At 42.7% G+C, this 19142-nt stretch overlaps 2 protein-coding genes across 5 annotated transcripts in view; one reads left to right on the top strand and one right to left on the bottom strand.

Annotated features, from left to right (window-relative positions):
- The window catches only part of kank4 (KN motif and ankyrin repeat domains 4), a 64923-nt gene extending 55908 nt beyond the window's left edge, over positions 1 to 9015 (bottom strand). The window contains exon 1 of the mRNA XM_076088342.1: positions 8990 to 9015. The gene's annotated coding sequence lies outside the window, so the exon portion shown is untranslated. The remainder of the gene's footprint in view (positions 1 to 8989) is intronic.
- On the top strand, positions 6381 to 19137 carry usp1 (ubiquitin specific peptidase 1). 4 transcript variants are annotated; one of them, XM_076088348.1, is made up of 9 exons: positions 6381 to 7793; positions 11182 to 11407; positions 11626 to 11767; positions 13451 to 13552; positions 13753 to 13922; positions 14355 to 15028; positions 15203 to 15361; positions 15451 to 15652; positions 17024 to 19137. In XM_076088348.1, exons 2-9 carry the CDS (start codon positions 11241 to 11243, stop codon positions 17754 to 17756), a joined length of 2349 nt encoding a protein of 782 aa, XP_075944463.1. In that variant the 5' UTR covers positions 6381 to 7793; positions 11182 to 11240; the 3' UTR covers positions 17757 to 19137. The 4 variants fall into 4 exon arrangements, with proteins under 4 accessions (XP_075944463.1, XP_075944464.1, XP_075944465.1 ...); XM_076088349.1 differs by lacking the exon at positions 6381 to 7793 and adding an exon at positions 10390 to 10406; XM_076088350.1 differs by lacking the exon at positions 6381 to 7793 and adding an exon at positions 10564 to 10716 and having other exon boundaries at positions 11629 to 11767.
- Positions 19138 to 19142: the final 5 nt, after the last annotated feature.

Genomic DNA, 19142 nt, shown 5'->3' with positions numbered 1-19142 from the left:
GGTCAGTCTGTTATCCAAATTTAAGAAATACAGTCTTAACTTTGTTTGACTCTATTATATGGGGGTGCAAAAAAGATCTATTTTCAAAACCAACCAAGATTTTGCAAACCACTGGCTCGGTTTGATACAACAGTTGAATCCTTCTGACTTCCCACTATTGTCCAGCAGCCACAGCGACGATCACAGTCCTCTATACTCTCACATAGTTGTGGTTTACTCACAATCTCTCCTTGCAACTCCTGCTGCCAGCAAGAGCAGCAGGAGGCAACGCAGACAGTCACTGAGTGTGTGTGTGGGTGGGTGCCAGTGAACTCAGCCAGTGAACTCACATGGAACAGACTTCTAATGTGGATGCAGAGTATGCACAGTGTTGATAATGGAGTAAGCATTAAGTGCAGCACATGGGGAGCGAAGATAATAAACCTCTTAGGAAAACGTATAATCAAAACCTGCAGGTGGAAGCTGAGGTCAGCGGGAAAATGGGAAATGCTGTAAAGGTGACAGGAATGTTTGCAAACTGAGCAGTTAAGACGGTATGTGAAGATATCGCACAAGATTGTGCGCAGTGCAATAAAAGTACATGCACAACATGTTTTAGTAATTAAGCATGTCATGTGTCAGTGGAACTCAAGTCTCCCACAACCTCCACAAGAAGAACATCACACTGTATCCACAACTGATATATTTATACACACACAAGCATTTAAAATATTAAAATACACACTCGGAAAGCCAAAGGTTATTTCAGGTTGAAAACACACAACTGACTCCCACAAACAAGCACACATATATGCAGACACACACTCAATAAGTCTTTGACTTTGCGCAGGGAGTGGTCACTTCCAATAACACTTAGACGGGAAGTTCCTGCCTCCTGCAGCGAGCCAATTACAACACAGCATTTAGCGATGAAGGTTCCATTAGGAAGTCCCGTGTTTCCCTGTGCACTCTGGACTCCTCTCATGACAGACTCTGTTTTTTCCTGCCTGTCAATGCCAGGAACCCATTAAGGAGCAGAGGTGGGGATGCAACGTAGGGAAACAATGTAAGGATGGACCTAACGATTCTTCCTCACCGTTGCTACTTGAGAAATGTCCTGTTGTGGTGCTTTATTTCTGGCGTAGCTGTAGGGGAGGACCGTCTTTTAAATACTGCCTGAAGACATGGTTGTATAAATTATGGCTCTGATCTTAATTCACTGGACACTATCTGACCCTTATCCTTCAAGGGCCATACAGGGTTTAACACATGTTTTAGCTCATTGACTACAAATCACAAGGAGGTAGATAAGTATAAATAGCAAGACAAGTGGACACTGATCCATTTATCTGAATGCTAGGTCTCAAGGGGGGCAGTTTTGGGAATTACCCTACAACCATACTTAAAAGCTAGGGTTGGTAATCTTGAGAAACTAGCAAGAGTAAGCTAGATTTCTAAAAATGATCCAACCACAAAACCCAGCCCAGCGCTGCCAACAAAGTAGCTATCAGCACTAGTTTCAAATGTCGCTAAATCTTGCGAGAAAGTTGCCAAGTCGGCAACACTGACAAGCCCGTCCCTTAAGGTCTACCTCCAAAGCCAATGAGTGCACGGACAGAAAAGGGAAAAGGAAAGCCTTGCAGCTTTTATTGTTCCTCTGATCTCCATAGTTCCCATCAGCATTGAACTGAAGCCCACCTCAGTGACCTTTGTCCAGCTGAACTCTCGCATCCGCCATGGAAACTCATCAAAAACACACGTACCGATTAACAATGCAAATCTATGCACCACATAACACACTGGTTATCAAAGTCTGGACTGTTTGACAAAGGTATATGTCACAAGAAGATATTACACGTTGTTCATCTTTGAGGTGTTCATTGACTGTCCAGGTTCCCCCTTTTTAACACAAAAGCTGGAAACACTTCTCAGTAGCGTTGTTCTGACAGAAAGGCAAAAGAAGAATCAGATAAAGATATCACACAATAAATATTAACTTGGTGTTTCCTACGTCACCTCCCACTTACAATAAAACAGGAGAAATGCTGTTTTGAAGAATCTGTGGAACAAATCATGGACTTTTTTTGGCTGATTTTGATCAGCAAAAAATGCCTTTGCATTTCTTCCTAATCTATGTTCAATACATCAAATGGGACACACTAAAGGAAAAGTTGCAATAAAACGGAAAAATATGGGGCAGCCCACCTGCTTTCAATTGATAAAACATGGTCTGTTTAGTTATATATTCCGCTTAAAGCTTTGTATTCCAGCAGTTGAAGGGGTGATGGTGATCAATAGGAATAGATTTTGCTCTGTATGACACAACTACGCCTGCCTGATGAAAGGCATCATTGCAGACACATAGAGATGACTCATAGACATTTAGAAGACAACAAATGGTGTGTGTGATGACTGATCAGTTGAATTATTTTCTACAATTCGGGCCGCTCAAGAATTTGAGCTTAAGAAGGGAAATTGCCAAGAAAGAAATCTGCCTACCTTGGCAATGACTTTAATACCAAGGTAGCTGGCGGCGGTTCAAAAATGGGCTGAATCAGCCACAACAAACTCATGAATTGTCAGGATGCAAAGTGCTGATGTCTACAAACTCTTCATTTTGTCAAAGTTAAATTTAAGTTTCACACTTTCTCTGAATCCATATATTTATAATGGTACACTTGTGCCAGACATGTGGTCCATAGAAAAGAAATATAAATTATAGAAAAAGCTGTAAGATAAAGTAAATTGACACTGGGTTGAAATCAATTTGTTCTAAATGTATTCACTCGAGCTGTGTAATCTAAGGAAATAGCTGACTTAGAGAATCTCCTCCCACTTCTACCCACCGCTAAAACACCATCCTGACGACCACAGAGCCACTTCATCTAAACTTCTGCAAAGTCCCACTGTTTCTTAAAGGCATGCAGTCTGTGGGAAGCTGTGGTTTGCAGAGCAGATGTGCTGCAGGCACAAAGCACACCTACAGCGCGGTGTGAACTCACCCTTCTGCTGACAGTGATAGGAGGGAACACACCTCTAGCTTTAGGATACCAAGATGGAGAGAGACAGAGCTGTGAAAGCATGGCACAGCTGAGGAATAGTGTGTCAACAGAGAATGAGATTAGTAGTGATAGCCCTAGGCGTTCGCTCAGCTGGTGTGTGTGTGTGTGTGTGTGTGTGTGCGTGTGTGTGTGAGCCTGCTGACTCCTGGCTCTCATGTATCTGTGTGTTCTCAGCGAGGGTTTTTTGGCTTCTTTGACTGACAGACAGAGAGTTTAGGGAGTCCCTCTCCCTCCCACAGCACGGCTAAGAAGCCCTAAAGCTCCTTAGCCCAGCCTCTATCACTTGTTCAATAAAAGAACATCTTCTTTTTTTTAAACTAGAAATACTGCGGAGATAAAACAATAACAAAATCCAGCCTATAGCGTCGCCCTGCAAGGCTGGAACTCAAGCACACTTGCAAGAAAGTGTTTTTGAAAGCTCACAGTCACTTTGTTTTGCCTGTGTAGGGGATTATTTGGTTCAGTAAGAAAATGAGCACCTTTATCCCTTTCAGCTATCAACTCGGCACACACATGTCTGAGCGAACACACTCCCGCTGTGTGGGCCAACAAAAGCATTTACAGGTTCAGAGAAGCCTTAGGAGGAGTCGGTGGATGTGAAAGTCTGGAGGACATGAGCCGCACGGGAGCGCCGGGCACTCGGCCAGTCCAGACAGAGCACAGGCTGGCATCAACCGGCCCCGGCCAACTTTACACACAGACACACACACCACGCACGTTACCGCCCATCTCGCTCAGTGAGAAAACAACCTGTAACACTGGTGCAGACGCGCCAGACACACACTCATCACACACTCATCACACACTCATCACTACAATGTTTGTGTAAAGGAATCGTGTCGTCTGCCATATGGTTGTGTGTTGTTTCTCAGCTTGACAGTTGATAACGAATTAGAATAATTATTATCGTGATAATCACGCAAACTCAGAACCGGAGTTTATTCGGTGTGGTGGCGACGGGAGAAAGGCAAAGCATGTTTAGTTGTTCAGAAAGAAGCAAGTGTACCGTGCCTCGCTCTGAATCAGAGCAGCCATCCTAAGATGCTCACTGGAGTGGCTACAGATTCTGGGTGGGCCCAGTGTGTGTGTGTGTGTGTGTGTGTGTGTGTGTCCGTTTCTGTGCATCAATACACTTTCCATCAGATTAAGCTGCTAAGCCTTTCCTATACAGTTCTACCTAAGGCTTGGTCCCTAATGGTCTGATTTCCACTGCAGGACCAAAGTGGACTATCTGAATATTCATGACATTTAATTTACCCCAGAAGATCCTCTTTGTTTTCCCTTCTGTTGGCAATTTGATCAACAATGCTTTGAGCTGAACGCTAACATCGGCATGCTGACATTGACGATACTAATATGCTAATGTTTATTAGGTATAAAGTTTACAATGTTCACCAGCTTAGTTTAGCACGTCAGCATGTTAATTGCTAATTTGCACTAAACACAAAGTACAACTGAGGCTGATGGGAATGTCGTTAGTTTTGCAGATGTTTTATTTGTTTATAAAATCTGACCTGATGATGGCACAAGATGAAAGGTCAGGGGATCATTACAGTAGTTACAGTTCATCCTGAGGGGGACATGGATGTCTGTACCAAATTGTATAGCCATCCATCAAACATCTTTTTCGGTCTGGACCAAAGTCGTGGACGGACAGACATTGCAGTCCCTGAGGCCACTCTTCAGTTTTCAACACAAACGTATCATTTTAATGTTGTTAATACAACGCAAACATTAGCTTATTTTAATTTTTCAACTCTAATTAAAGGATGACACGCTCCTCAATGTGTTAGAAAATGCTATGAGATTTGGGATTAGAGAACCTTCTCAGATCTTACTCAACAACCTTAAAAATTCATGGTTGGCGAGTTTTTAAAAAAAGGACGCGGTCTTGCTTGTTTTCATTTCCTGAAAAGTTGACATTTCACAGATCCACGGTTTCATCAGACGGTGCCTATTAGCAAATCACACATCATGGCATCTTTACAGAGAATGCACCTAACAGCCACCAGCATGTGAGTGTATGAGTCACCTCTCTGCACTTCCAAGGAAATCACGCTGACACACACACACACACACACATATGCAAAGATAAACACACACACACATACAGCGGGGGACCATACATGCGGGTCAGCCAAATCTTGGAGAACAGGGTATGTGTGCATGAATAACAATGTGCCCTTTAACCTGAGCATGGATTGATCCTAATGTCAGTGAATGCAGCACAGAACACAGTCACACACACACGACGTGACACCCTGTAAACATGCCCCATGTAACAGGAACGCCTTAATGTTGTGCAGCTGCGGTTAGCCAACCAACCATGAACAATGCTTTGTGGCAGGCCGGCAGAGCAGTGACCAAGACTAACTCAGGATACAGACCGTAAAAGAGCAGAGATGGAGAGAGACAGGGAGGTTTTGCATTAGGGACAGTGAGAGGTAGAAACCGAGGGGATGGCAAGCGAAGCAAAGATGCAGAGTGAATGTATGCATAGCGCCAAGAAGCAACCATGCAAAAGTTGCATATATGATCACTCTAAATAACAACCATCACTTGCTATTTCTTCTCAGCTCTCTCCACTGCCTAACCACCGTGCTTTCTACAGTGTGTATCGTGATCGTGTGAATGTGTGCACGAGTCAGGCTCCAGCTGAAAGACATTAGTCAGGCCAGGAGGGAATTTGACTGAAACTTGGTCCAGCTGACGAAATGTTTCAGAGAAGGGATCAAGCAGTGCAGAGAGCCGTAGAAGACAAACCGATAACGATAAAGAGAGAGAGTGATTCCCTTTGACGGTATGTTTTTTACATACGTGTATACAAATATCTACATGCATGCCTCGCTTCTAGCATCTGATTACCACACAGATGCAAGAAGAACAATATACATCAGCATACAGAGAGAGAGATGATAACAGCTGGAGTCCTCACAGCATGGCTGGAATATATATATACTGTATGTGTGTGTGTGTGTGTGTGTGTGTGTGTGTGTGTGTGCTGGTTTTAAAAATGTAGATTCAGTTCCAGAAATGACATTAAAATGACGAGCAGACAGAGAGAAAAGAAAATGGAAACATAGAACACAGGATAGTAGCACATGAAGGGTAAACCGAATGAAAATAAAAGAAGGAATAAATCAATAACTGTAGAGTGACATGAGAGGATGAGAAAGGAGGCACACAAGAAACAGCTGAGAAAGAAAGAATGAGAGCGCAGAAAGTGCAGACCACATCTATCCTTCCCTTACCTCTGCGGCTGTGTGTGGTATCCTTTGGGACAAAAAAAAACGTAGTGGGGGGGTGGGGGGTGGGGGACTTCAGCTTCAACAGCACCACCACAGATCCCCACTTTCTAGCACTTTCCAAGGTAATTTACATACATCTGTGTCTATCAGCCAAACTCTTCAGTCCACTGGGACAGTGTTCTGTCTACCTGCGTAGGTTTGTGTGAATGTATCCTGGATGGTGATGAAGAGTGGTGAGTGAAAAGGTGGTGAGTCCTACGCTAGAGGGCAGACCGACCGGCTGAAACAGGGAGAGTAGAGAGCAGACTGAGTAGGATGGAAGAGTTACTGCTTCCTAACATCAGAGCGGCTGGGCTGGATACACCCACCTCGTCAGCATGCATCAAATGGGAGTCTCTCTATGCAGAGGGAGCGAGGGAGAAATCCTCCTAATCTGATCTGATACATGCACATATGCATGCGAGGTTACGCACACATGCGTACACTCATAAAGGATCTCATTAACCCCCTTTTACTGACACACACACACACACACACACACACAAATGTACTCTCTCGCCTGAACAGAGCCTGTGTGAGATGTCTGCCGGGACTTTCAGTGAAAATAATAAGTACACTAGCAGATGGGAGAGCAAAGCAATAACAGTCTTCATGGCAAAAACAGCCTTAAATGAGTTTATCTTGGTGCTCGCAGACATTGAAAGGCTGAAAAAGTTGATTAATCTTGTGAGTTGCTGTATTTTTTTTAACCCTTTCAGCCTCTAAAAAATCTCAAATGAAACGATCGGAAAGGGAAAAATCACTTCCATGTCCAAACTGAGGCCATAACCTGTGATAACATTTAGACATTGCCTCGTTTTTTTATGAATTAGACAAGAGACAAAAAATGTCTCAACAATTACAACTATCAGTGAATCATTAAAAGTTAATTATTTATCAAAATTGTCCAGCATTTGCTGATTTCAGCTTCTTCAATGCTAAGATTCCCTGCATGGCTAACTTAGCTTAGCACGGAAGGCTGAAAGCAGGTGGAAATGGCTAGCTCGGTTCTGTCCAAAGGTAACAAAATCCACCTGCCAGCACTGCTAAAGCTCATTAATTAACATTTCATACTGTTTGTTTGTTGTAATGAAATGGTTTAATAGTGTTGCCACACCCTGCAGGTCTGCAAAGAAGAAGGTGCGCTTTTGTGTACAGAGAGGTTTGTTGTTGAGAGGTAAACTAAAGTAGACTTCAGGACATGCCTCTCATTCTTGGAGTGCACCATTGCCTGTCGCTCAACATGCTTTCATTTTCCCTCCAGTGATCCCCTCCTGGGAGAGAAGGTGGGTGGAGGCTGCAGAGGGGGGGGTGTTTCATGTCATGGGCCAGGACTCTGAGCTGCCACACCGCTCAACCTCTGCTGCTCTGGCCGTGAGAGCTCTGTGCCTCCTGGGACAAAGCCTGCCTTGATAAAGGCCAACTCCATTGCTTACATGGAGAATGGCCCTCATTACTCCGACAGGTTAGGGGTTAAATTCTTGGGTGGGCTAATATGAGGCGGTATTTCTGAAATATTTGCATTAAAAATGAGGGCAGTTTTTCTTCTTGTTTTGTGTCATCTGAAAATAGAAAAAGAAAACTCCCTCAATGGGGCCTTCGGGAATACATTTCAGGGAGAGTACAATTCCGCCACCATTTCATTTCTCAAAACAATCCTGTTTCCTCCACTGTGTTGTGTAATGTAATAGCCAATGAAAAACAAAGCCTTGTGTTGATTTCACATAGTTCAGGACATGGGTGGCATGCTCTGCCTTGTTCAGAGTATATGCAACAACAAAAAAAGGCTCCCCCTTAAGAAGATGATGTTATCAGGAGGTGATGGGGGAGGTGAGACACAGTAATCCCTCTTTATAATGCATCCCCTGGTTAGGCTTTAGATGGGATGCGGGAGAACATAACACCTCCCCACCAGTGTTACATCTGGAAACATTCCCCGCTGGTTATCACATCTGTAATGAAATCTATTTCATAAGGCAATTATTTGTTAAACATTATTGTGTGGGCTTTAAGATAATTCCAACCCAGTGTAAATGAGGTATGGGTTTCTGGTACATTGAGTGCAAGAAATGCACTGTTTGAAGCTGTTTGATTGCAAAGATAACATATTCTGAGGACGGTGATGGTGAGTTCATGCTGTATAAGCTCCATCACCACCACAAGGCTAACAGCCCCACAGAAAGTCCCAACGTTCACTACTGTATCAGCAGCCTTGCTGCAACATCACTTGATCACCAAGCCAAAAAATCAATAGAGTGGTTCCGGAAGCTGGGGCACAGTAGGTTAGCCCATGTCCATCGACACATCCTTGCTGCTGACCAAGCAGCCACTCTGCAGCTGCAGCGGCGGCTCGTCCCGCATAGCCTCTACGTCGTATATGCCATCAAATGCCTGTACTGGGTGTGTGAAAGGAAACGACACACCTGTCCTTGCTTTAGTATTTTGCTCTGCGTGCAATCGCTGCGATCCTCCCCGTATGATGAACACGCACGCCAGCAACACCACTCCGTAAGCTCCTATATTGAAATCAACACACTACAACTGATGCAGATGAGCCGAAACACAGATGAAATAAAGCGCTCTTGCGGTCACCCTTTCGAGCTGATTTGAGTTTATCTGAATCGCGTAGAAAAAGCCGAAAAATGGTAAATAGTATCTTACCGTTAAAATCGTGGAAGGATAGCCTCTGCTGACTGTCAGATGAAGAGATGCTCCGGTGGAGGAGGGAATGATGCTCGACACTTCCACCTCCGTTTACGTGTACAATGTTGCCCCCTGTCAGTTGAAGGTGGACATTGCCTCCAAAACAACCGTTTCTAACCGGAGACGAGCTGTTTTATGTTTATGTAAAATAAATGTCTTCCTAAAGTATAGCGAAGAGCAAGTGTTGTGACACGTGTCTCAGTAATTAAAACATACACAAATTGTTTTTTGAGGTTGAGTTCCTCGAAAATGACTTTTGTCAAGTCAGGCGAAATACATACATTCCCGTTTATCATTTTTAAAATAAAGTCCGAAAAGTCCTGTAACGTGGTAAACCAAACTTCTGCCTGTTCCTTGTGAATGCATTTTACCTTTTTCCTCCAGCGCCATACAGGCCTAATTTAGAAATAGTGGCCAAGTAGGCCCTCACACCAGGTCTAACCATCTTTGTGTTTACAGTCGCAAAATACAATTTTCTGTAAATGCAATATATATATATATATATGGCTACTTATATGCCAAAATATATACCATGTGTGTGGATAAGACAGACCTCATGTTTATGTATATATTTTTTCAATATATATTTTTAAGACAAAAAAAAAATCCAAGAGAAGGTGTTCGAACCGTTACACCATGTAGTGCTCCGTATCGAGATTAATGATAGATATTTTTTGCTGGTTAATTTGTTCATACTTTTAAATACATTGAATTGATTATCAGTGACCTTTTTCAACAGAAGGCCGCTGCTACTCTGTAAATCAGAATTGCAGAAAACATGCCTCATTCTCTGTACACTGCTTTGGTCAGAATATGATAATTAGTATCAAAACTGTTATCTGTAGTTTATGCAGTGTTTTAGACACGTAAACAGTTTCCCATTAATCAACTACCACTCTTGGAGAAGGCTACAAATATGTTATCGGCCAGTTCCCTTTTAAAATGGCATTTAAAATGAAATGAAAAGTGTCTTTGTTCGTTGTTTGCTGAGGAAGCAATTGAGCAGTTGGTGGAAGTAGTACATTATTAATTTCCTTTAATTAAGTAGCCATACGAGAATTTAAAAGTATACTTTCAAGTAAAAGTCCTGCATCCAAAATTTGACTTTGTAAAGCTACAAAAGTATTAGGTTATGAGCAAAACTGCAATTACAACGCCTTCACAAAGTTTTTCCATTTGTAGTTGTATCTTAATCTGACTCTTCATTAAATATCATGTGCAGGAATCATTTTCAACTTTCTCACTTTTTTATTTTTTTGAAAGAATAATCTCCCACTGCCGGTGTTATTCACTGTAACTCGGTCAGTTTGATAAAGGACTACAAAGATAAAGGACTACAAAAAGTGCTTCAGCCATGGGGGCCTATATTAATTAGGTGACTTAATCTAAGCCTGAGATCTTAAAAGCAACTATTTCTGGTTATATATTTTTACAAACGCACACGCTAATTTACAAGCGTTACCCATACGTCTGAAATACGTTTATATATATATATTTGGACGTTTTTGCCGGATGTTTTGATGTCGTGTCGCCGTTTCACCGGCGGTATAGCTGCCTGTGGGTCTTCCGGTCTTCCGTCAGGAAAAAGCGCCAACTTCTGCCGCACCGTCTGAATCCCCAAACATTCGTATTTACCGGATACTCCGCGAAATATAGTAGACTTCGACCTGGCATGACTAATTCAGGTGAGCGTACACGCGCTGTAGACAATGTAGGGATTTTCAAAGTTAGTGTTGTTTAAGCGAACTGTTAAAAAAGACTGCGCGCTGCCTTTTTACTCCACCTCCACCACACCGTTTGACCCAGTTTTGTCTCTGTGTTGTTTATTGTGCCCTATTTGCTACGTCCTAGCTAACTCCTAACGCAAACCAGATAACGGTTGCTCATGTAAACGGCTCTATTTCAAATGTTGAGCGAGGCAGCGCTAATAAGAGAGCCACCGGTACGTTAGTCGGCTAACGTTAACATGTTATATAACTCGTTGTTCATTCGGTTGAACCGGGCATGTCTCCATCACCGTTAGCTAGTTTGGTTGTAGTGAGTTAGCGTTACGTAACTACAACCAAACGCAGGGCGTAGTTCACTTTCGGTCTCGTTAAACTCTGATGGCGCCCACTGAAATTCAGTTCTGTTTTCCCTTTTCTTTCCAGTGAGGTGCGCTGTTGCATCTCTGTGAAGAGAAAAAGACGCAACGTTAGCAGTGATAAAGATGCCGGGTTTGCAGGGTGAGAAGGCGGCGGCGCCGGGGAGCCCCATCAAGAGGAGTAAACTGTCTCTGAAGTTCCTCCACAAGAAAGACACTAAACGGGCTCTGGACTTCTCTGAACCTCAAGCAGATGAGCCCAAAACAGTTGAACAAGTGGAGCCTGAGGCGAGGTGGGTCTCTGTTTGTGAACGTGTGATTTATCTGGGAAATTTGCCAATTAGTCATGTTTGGTTATGTACATGTTAAGAGTTTGTTTTAAAGTATTGTACAACAGAGGATAATGGTTGTAACTATATTGTCCAGCCCTTGTTAAACTGCAAGAATCAAACAAGTAACTAGTAAGTTATGATGTTTCTTTTAACTTCAAACTGTTTTCTTCACTGTTCAGCAGCTGCGATCAGGTCCCCGGTCCTTCTCCATGTCCAGCCTCACCCGGCCTTCTCCTGTCATGTGACAAGAGAGACGGCTTGGTGCCATTTGTGGGTTTCAACAACTTGGGCAACACCTGCTATTTGAACAGTATTTTACAGGTGGGTCCTTCTCACCACAGACAAAACATATATATATATATATATATATATTATTAAGGAGTCTCACAGCCAGAGGGTTCAAGTCTAGTGGTTTGGCAGCTGATACTTGAATCTCTTTCCAGACGCACAACTGTGGTTGGGCTGGGTTTTGTCGTTTAATATCACTTCAGCTCTTCGCAGGCTCCTCTTCTCACCAATATCACTGATGCTTGTTAGATGGGTACCAATGATGTTCTGGGTGGTTTTAATCACCCGCTGTAGAGCCCTCCTGGGCTGGGCTGTGCACATCCCATAGCAGTCTGTGATGTTTGCAGTCAGGATGCTTTCTATTGCTCCTCTGTAAAAGTTGACAATAACATGGCAAGTGAACTTTGCCTTCTTAAGATTCCTTAAGAAATACGGCTGTTTATGAGCTTTCTTCACCAGGATGGAGGTGTGTGAGGACCATGTCAGGTTGTTTGTGATGCTGATCCTCGGGAACTTGAGACTGCTTACTTGCTCCCCCTCAGCTCCATCGATGTAGACAGGGGTGTGCGTCTTCGTCTCCTTTTTTTTTTTTCTAAAATCAACAATCAACTCCTTGGTTTTACAGACGTTGATGAGTAGGTTGTTCTCTGAGCAACACTGTGCAAGGTTGTTGATTTCCTTTCTGTGTGAAGTCCTCCAGTGGAGGAGGGGCTGGGGTCTCTTTGTGAGGAAGTCTAATAACCAGTTGCAGAGTGAGGTACTGAAGCCCAGCGTGCTAAGTTTACCAGTTTCATGGGGGTGATTGTCTTGTGCTGACCTAAATCAACAAACAACATTCTGTTGTAGGTGGTGTTGTTTTCTAGATGAGTGAGGGCTGAGTGGAGAGCACTTATTATTCCAAACATCTCTTGTTTGGAATAAGAATTTTTTTTTTTTTCCTCTTTGTTGAAGGAAGAACATACAATACAATATGTGTTGTCTTCATTTAGGCCACTGGCTAGACAATAAGCCGAGCTCTTATGCAGTATGAAAGCAGGAAACTTTTCACTTTTGTATTACTTCACTACTTGTGTTATTATTGTGTACATTCAGGTAGCCGCCCACTTTAAAGGATTAAAAAAAAAAAGGTTCAATTCAGTTTAAGATTTCACTTCTGAAATAATGTCAGCCTGCCGTATGCAGTAACTTAAGTTATACCATGTTTTTGTTTGTGATTTAAGCAAATATTGGCTTGATAATCCACAACATTACTATTTCAGACCACGGACCTTGTATAAAAGTCATGTGGATGATTTGTAATAAGTTATTTTGAAGTGGTTCATCTGTCCATTTCCTGCTGCTCGTCTAGGTCTAGGTTAATAATGATATCAGGATTACTGCTGGGAGGTACACACAAATGTGATTATAAATGTCAACGAATTGAAGCAGTTGGTAAATAATTCATTCAAAGGCCTTATCACCCATTCTGGTTTTCATGGATATCTTTCATGCTTTGGCTGGAGAGACAGTGAAACACTATCGTATTATAATGTCTTTAAAGGTTTGTAGTTTAACTTTGTGAACCCTACAGAAACCCTGTTGTAATTGTTATCACTCACAGACAATAAAACAAATATAGCAATGTCATAGCTTCAGTATTTGTCAGGCAAAGTGATCCCAGTGTGTGATTTGTTTGTGACGAGCATGAAGATGATTTCTGTGTGCTTGCTGCTGCAGGTGCTGTACTACTGCCCGGGGCTCAGAGAGGGAATAAAGAAACTCTACACCCTGTCTAAAAGAAAAGACAAACCCAAGGAAGAAACGCATCAAAGCCAAGAGGTTAGTGCAATAACAATGTGATTCAATTTTATTTTACAAAACTTACATTTGTAAACAATAGCTTTCGAAATTAACCTATTTAATCGACATCACAAATTCAAAAGAATTCCTTTAAGTGGATCTGATATACGAGATACAAAGCTCCAATTCTAAAAATCTTTTTATGCGATTCATTCTTTAGTTTGTATTTTATTTCTCAGCAGTCAGAAGTTGCCGCTGAGGCATTGCCGGCTCAGATCGAGCTCCTCGGGAGCTTCAACAGTCTCATAACATCAGCGGAGCAGCTGCAGTCCAGCTTCCTGTTGAACCCCGACAGCTTCAGTGAAGGAGAGCTCGCTACACCGCCTCGGAGGATACTCCACACACTCAGGTGATGATGTGCTGATCTTCATCATGGCTGTCCAAATGAGCTTATTTCTACACAACGTAATGAGTAATGTAGGACAAAACTATGCATTCACTGTTCAGTAAAAATCACAAGCAAGTTGTGTGTTTGCAAAATTCCATGTTGACAAACCTGAACTGGTATTAAATTATGTATTTCATTTGAGCAACAGTCAAAAACCCCAAAGAACATTTCTAAGGCTGAAACAAGCAAATGTTATATTTTGAGTAGTCCTTTAAACAGTTGGATCAATTATTAAAATGTATTTTTTAATATATATATATATATATATATATATATATATATATATATATATATATATATATATATATATATATATATATATATATATATATATATATATATATATATATTCCCATCAGTGAACTAATTGTGAGCGCTCTGTGTGGGTTGCAGGCTGCTGAACCCCATGTATGAAGGCTATCTTCAGCATGATGCCCAAGAGGTGCTGCAGTGCATCCTGGGATATATCCAAGAGGCTTGTGACACCATCAGGAAGGAGCAGGAGTCGGAGAGCGATGCCAATGAGACGGAGGTTAAACTTGAGGACGGCAGCTCGGCGACAGAATCCCAAACTCCCCCAGAAGAGGACGGCCAACTCAGCGGCAAGAGGAAGAGTGACACTGAAGTGGGGAACGCCAAGAAGAAGCCCAAACCTGTCAAGTCTAAGAAATCTGATGCCGAGGTTAATAAGCCCTTCACCCGCTCCAAAAGGAAGTCCTTCAGTGACGTTACGGTGAAAGACGGAGAGGCCGAGGATGAAAAGATGAAGAAGCTAAACGGGGCGGAGGAGAAAGGCAGCGATTGTGAGGGGAAAGGTGACAAGGCGTCTAAAGAAGCAGAGGGGAAAGGAAAGAAGAGGTCGAAGCTGAACTGGCTGAGGCGTTCAGGGAAACAGCCGAGTATCTTCTCCAAGTTCCTCAGCGTGGGAAAGATCAGCTCCGTGAAGAACCAAAACAAACCGGAGCCGGAGGACGAGCCGACTGACGAGAGAAGTCCCAACGAGAAGACCAGCGAAGAGACGTCGCCTCCAAAGATGGCTGACGAGGAGGAGGCAGCGAAGCTTCAGGGTATGACATTACTATGAGAGGAATTTAATATGAGGGATCTATTTAGCCAGGTGCAGGAAATGAAGAATATGAAATCTCATAAACGTATTCCTGTTCATTTAGCCTCTGCCCTGTACAAGCATCAGTATCAATGTGACTTCAGGCATTAAATGCAGCTGTTCCTCTTCTACCCAGAGGGCCTGGACTTGATGGAGCACCTGTTCCAGGGCCAGCTGGTTTTGAGGACTCGCTGTCTGGAGTGTGAGAGCTTCACGGAAAGGAGAGAAGACTTCCAAGACATCAGTGTCCCGGTGCTCGACGAGGAACCCAGCAGCCCGGACGAGCTCTCTAGGGGTCAGGACTCTTACTTTAAACAGCTGTCGGTACAACAACGCTTTTCAAAGTCCCGGATCATGATGAGTTGATATCTTCTCTCTTCCCAGTTTCTCCTGATCCCAAACCAGAGCTGAAGACTCTGAAGTGGGCGATCGCTCAGTTTGCGTCGGTGGAGCGCATCGTTGGGGAGGACAAGTACTTCTGTGAGACGTGTCACCATTACACCGAGGCCGAGAGGAGTCTGCTGTTTGACAAAACTCCCGAAGTCATCACCATCCACCTGAAGCGCTTCTCTGCCAACAGCTTGGAGTGAGTTGATGACTTTTGAGCACATTTATTGTCATTTCACTCAGTTTTCTGTCTGCTATCCTTCAGTAATTTCTTACAAAATATTGTAGATTAATTATAGTAGGGCTGCAACTACTAACGCCGGTAACATTGACCCGTCACATAAAGGAAACGGGTGGAAGGTGTTTCTTTTTAAATGAACCTGTAGTCATGCATTTGTCTGTCAAAATACACACAAATCGTCCAGAGGCTCATGATTTAGCTGATTTATGGAGGATTTCACAGATGCAAACATAAACATTCCATAAGGGTCCAATTTGCAGTGTGTGTGAATGACATCAGCTGACAGGAAGTAAACATGAGCCCAGGCTGTTGCCTATCAATGCAATTGTGTTGAAACGGTCGATCATAAGTGATGAGGTTCTGGAGTTTCTGGAATATTTCATGCCGTCAGTCAGTCAGTGTGAAGTGGATCCTTTATTTCTCCACATCTAAAACTTGAGCAATATCTGATCAAATATAACAATGATTATAATAATATTAATAAACTTTATAGACTACTTATTAAATCTCAAAGTGCTTACATAAAAAAAAAAAGCAACACATTTAATCAAGGCAAGTAGACGATACATGTGTGTGGTGTTTAGTGCAGTATACCAGTTGCCATAAATCATAAAGAAAGAACACAAGTTGAATTTCTATGATCATTTATTTTACAAAAATGGGAAAACACTGGAATGTATACATCCAACATTTGTACAAGTGGTACCGGTGTAGGCTCCACGTGTTATGTACATAGAACTATGTACATGTGGACAGCCTCTACTTCCAGCCTCTCCTCTCTTCAATGATGTCAGCAGCAGTTCAGTCGAAGTCTCTCAAAGTTTTGGTCACATGACTGTTGGTCTCAGGCGAGTCAATCGTCGCTTCCTAGTTGTGCTGCGAGCGCAGAATTGAATGACTTTTTACATTATCTGTTTACTTCAAACGGTTAATTTGAGACGAGACTTTAAATACGACACTTAGCATAAAATGTTTTTGATTCGTTGATGAATGATTAGCTTTGTTTGGCTGAGATATTCAAGATTCTTTGGGAAACAATGTTGTCATATCTGTGCAAATTGGATATATATATATATACTATGACATTTTTGAAAATTGTTTAAACTATGACTTTTTATATACTTTTTTATGACACTCTGTACTTTTACTAAAAAAACGGCATACAATGGCTTTTTATGACACACTAAACCTTATAACTTACTATACTATGACTTTTTTACAACTTTACACACTGTAAACAGGAAAGGTTTCACCTAAATTCTCAATTGAATACAGTGTCATGGTCCCGTCACAGATCCTAACTCCTCCCCCTGTTTCCTGTCTTCGTAGCTTGGACCCGTATGCAGGTCTGTCCAAAGTGAACACCCCCCTACAGACCCCTCTGACCTTGTCTCTGGAGGAGTGGTGCACCGGCTCCTCGTCCACCAAGGGTCAACGCTACCAGCTGTTTGCCGTGGTCATGCACAGCGGCGTCACCATCAGCAGCGGCCACTACACCGCCTACGTCCGCATGTCTGATCTGAAAGATGTGACGCTGTGGGACCAAAAAGAGGCGGAGGAGGAGGCGGAAGAGGAGAATAAAGAGGGAGCCCACGTGAAAGCTGAATTGCCGGACTACGATGACGGAGAGGTGTCTTTCAGCCTGAGAGCGAGGGGACGGAGAGGAGCGAGTTTGGCGAGCAGCAAAATGGGAGGAAAGAAGCAGTCGGAGGGTGGAGTCGGACTGTTGGGCGGCCAGAGGAGTCGGTCCAGCTGTGAGCTCGGGAGCAACGGCAAACACACCGAGAAAGCAGCCAACAGTGGATCAGAGGGGTCCAAACGGAGGAAACCCGCCAACAGCCAGAGTAGTGAAGCAGGACAGGAGGCATCCACCACTTCCTGTGGAGGGGTGCAGGCGTTGGACAGCCTCCTCGATTATGAGGGCAAGTGGCTGCTGTTTGACGACTCTGAGGTGCGTTTGTTTGAGGAGGAAGAGTTCCTGCGAGCCTGCTCTCCTGAGACCTCCTCTTCATCAACACCGTACCTGCTGTTCTACAGACGGATGCCTGGACCCCAACACTGACATGACTGGGGGGGGGCAGAAAGACTCTTTGTAGAGAAACACCCAGACACATTCAGTGGCTGCCATATCAGCACCTGAGCTCACCTCAGATGTTCACGAGCCTGTTTAGGTTTTAGAAATATTCAGTCAAGTGGGAATTAAATCTTCTGTGTGGCGGGATTGCTTTAGCCCCTTTCTCTGTTAAGCACAGTGATCGGTCTTTTTGCTTTCTGTTTATTATCTCTCTCGTCTATAACTTGCTCAAATATTTTACAATTTGGAAAATTACTTTTGAGCTAAAATTGTATTTGAAAATGGACTGTCTTTTTCTAAAATGAATTTATATTGTCAAGAGACTGTCAGTGCTGAGCATGTTTGGAATAGATTACTCAACTCAAAGCAATACAAAATGTGCTTCATGGGGTCAGAACAATACGCTGCAGTTATGAAGAGAACTTTTTCCTCCAATAAGAACTTCAGAGTTTCTGTTTTGCACTGAAGCCTTTTTTTAATACATCTGAAGCATGACATGCAAGTCCTCTATGCTACGACTCTTACACTGGCATATCTTTACATTAAACACACTTATATATATGCAAAGGTTCTACATTACAGCCTTTTGGGGATCCAAATCTAGAGTGAAGATATTTAAACCATAAAATGTATATTTCTTTAGTCAACTATCAGGTACATATCATGAAAGCTTAATGAAACATAATTAAGAGAAGAAAGGGTCAAATCTGTGCTCAGTGAGGCAGAACGCATTCAGTTCTGTTGTACTACTCTTTAAAGAAGGGGATCAGTTAAGAAGTTATTTTAGGACAAAACGATTGAGCAGCAATCAGACGTGCACAGAGACAGATTTGAGACTAAAGTAAGCAGGTCCAGGATCGCTCACATCCGATGGTGTCGATGTGATTGTTTACTATCTTCATACGTCCAGTGTGTGAACAATAAGAGACTAAATGCTTTGACTGTGTGAGTGAATAAACAGACTGCCCTCTCCCTTTAGAGACCAGCATCTCAATCACAATCAGCCAAAACAAGAACATACATTTTAGAAGATATCACAAAAGGATTTTGTCCCTATGAACACACAAATAATCATGTTACTATTAAGGGTTTGTTTTGTGCTTCAGTGTTTATTACATAGCTTTGTTTGATCATGTGAAAATATTCAGTAATGGTGACATTGTCTCAGGTTCAACAGCAGTGTTTGTGTCCAATCATGGTTTCAGGGATTGAATTGGTTCTGATTGATCTTAGTGATTAATACTCACTATGAATCATACACATGAATGATCATTAAGTTGTCTGTTGTCTCCTTTAAACTCATTCCAGCTGTAAGTCTATTATTGTTGTCGTCAGGTTCAATTCTGAAGCAATAAAGTTTTTACCTTCATCTGG

This window comes from Anarhichas minor, unplaced genomic scaffold, assembly GCF_050575085.1.
Source record: "Anarhichas minor isolate MPS153535 unplaced genomic scaffold, ASM5057508v1 ptg000010l, whole genome shotgun sequence".
Classification (NCBI taxonomy): domain Eukaryota; kingdom Metazoa; phylum Chordata; class Actinopteri; order Perciformes; family Anarhichadidae; genus Anarhichas; species Anarhichas minor.
The sequence above is the reverse complement of the archived record's forward strand: the minus strand, read 5'-3'. Positions and strand labels throughout refer to the sequence as shown.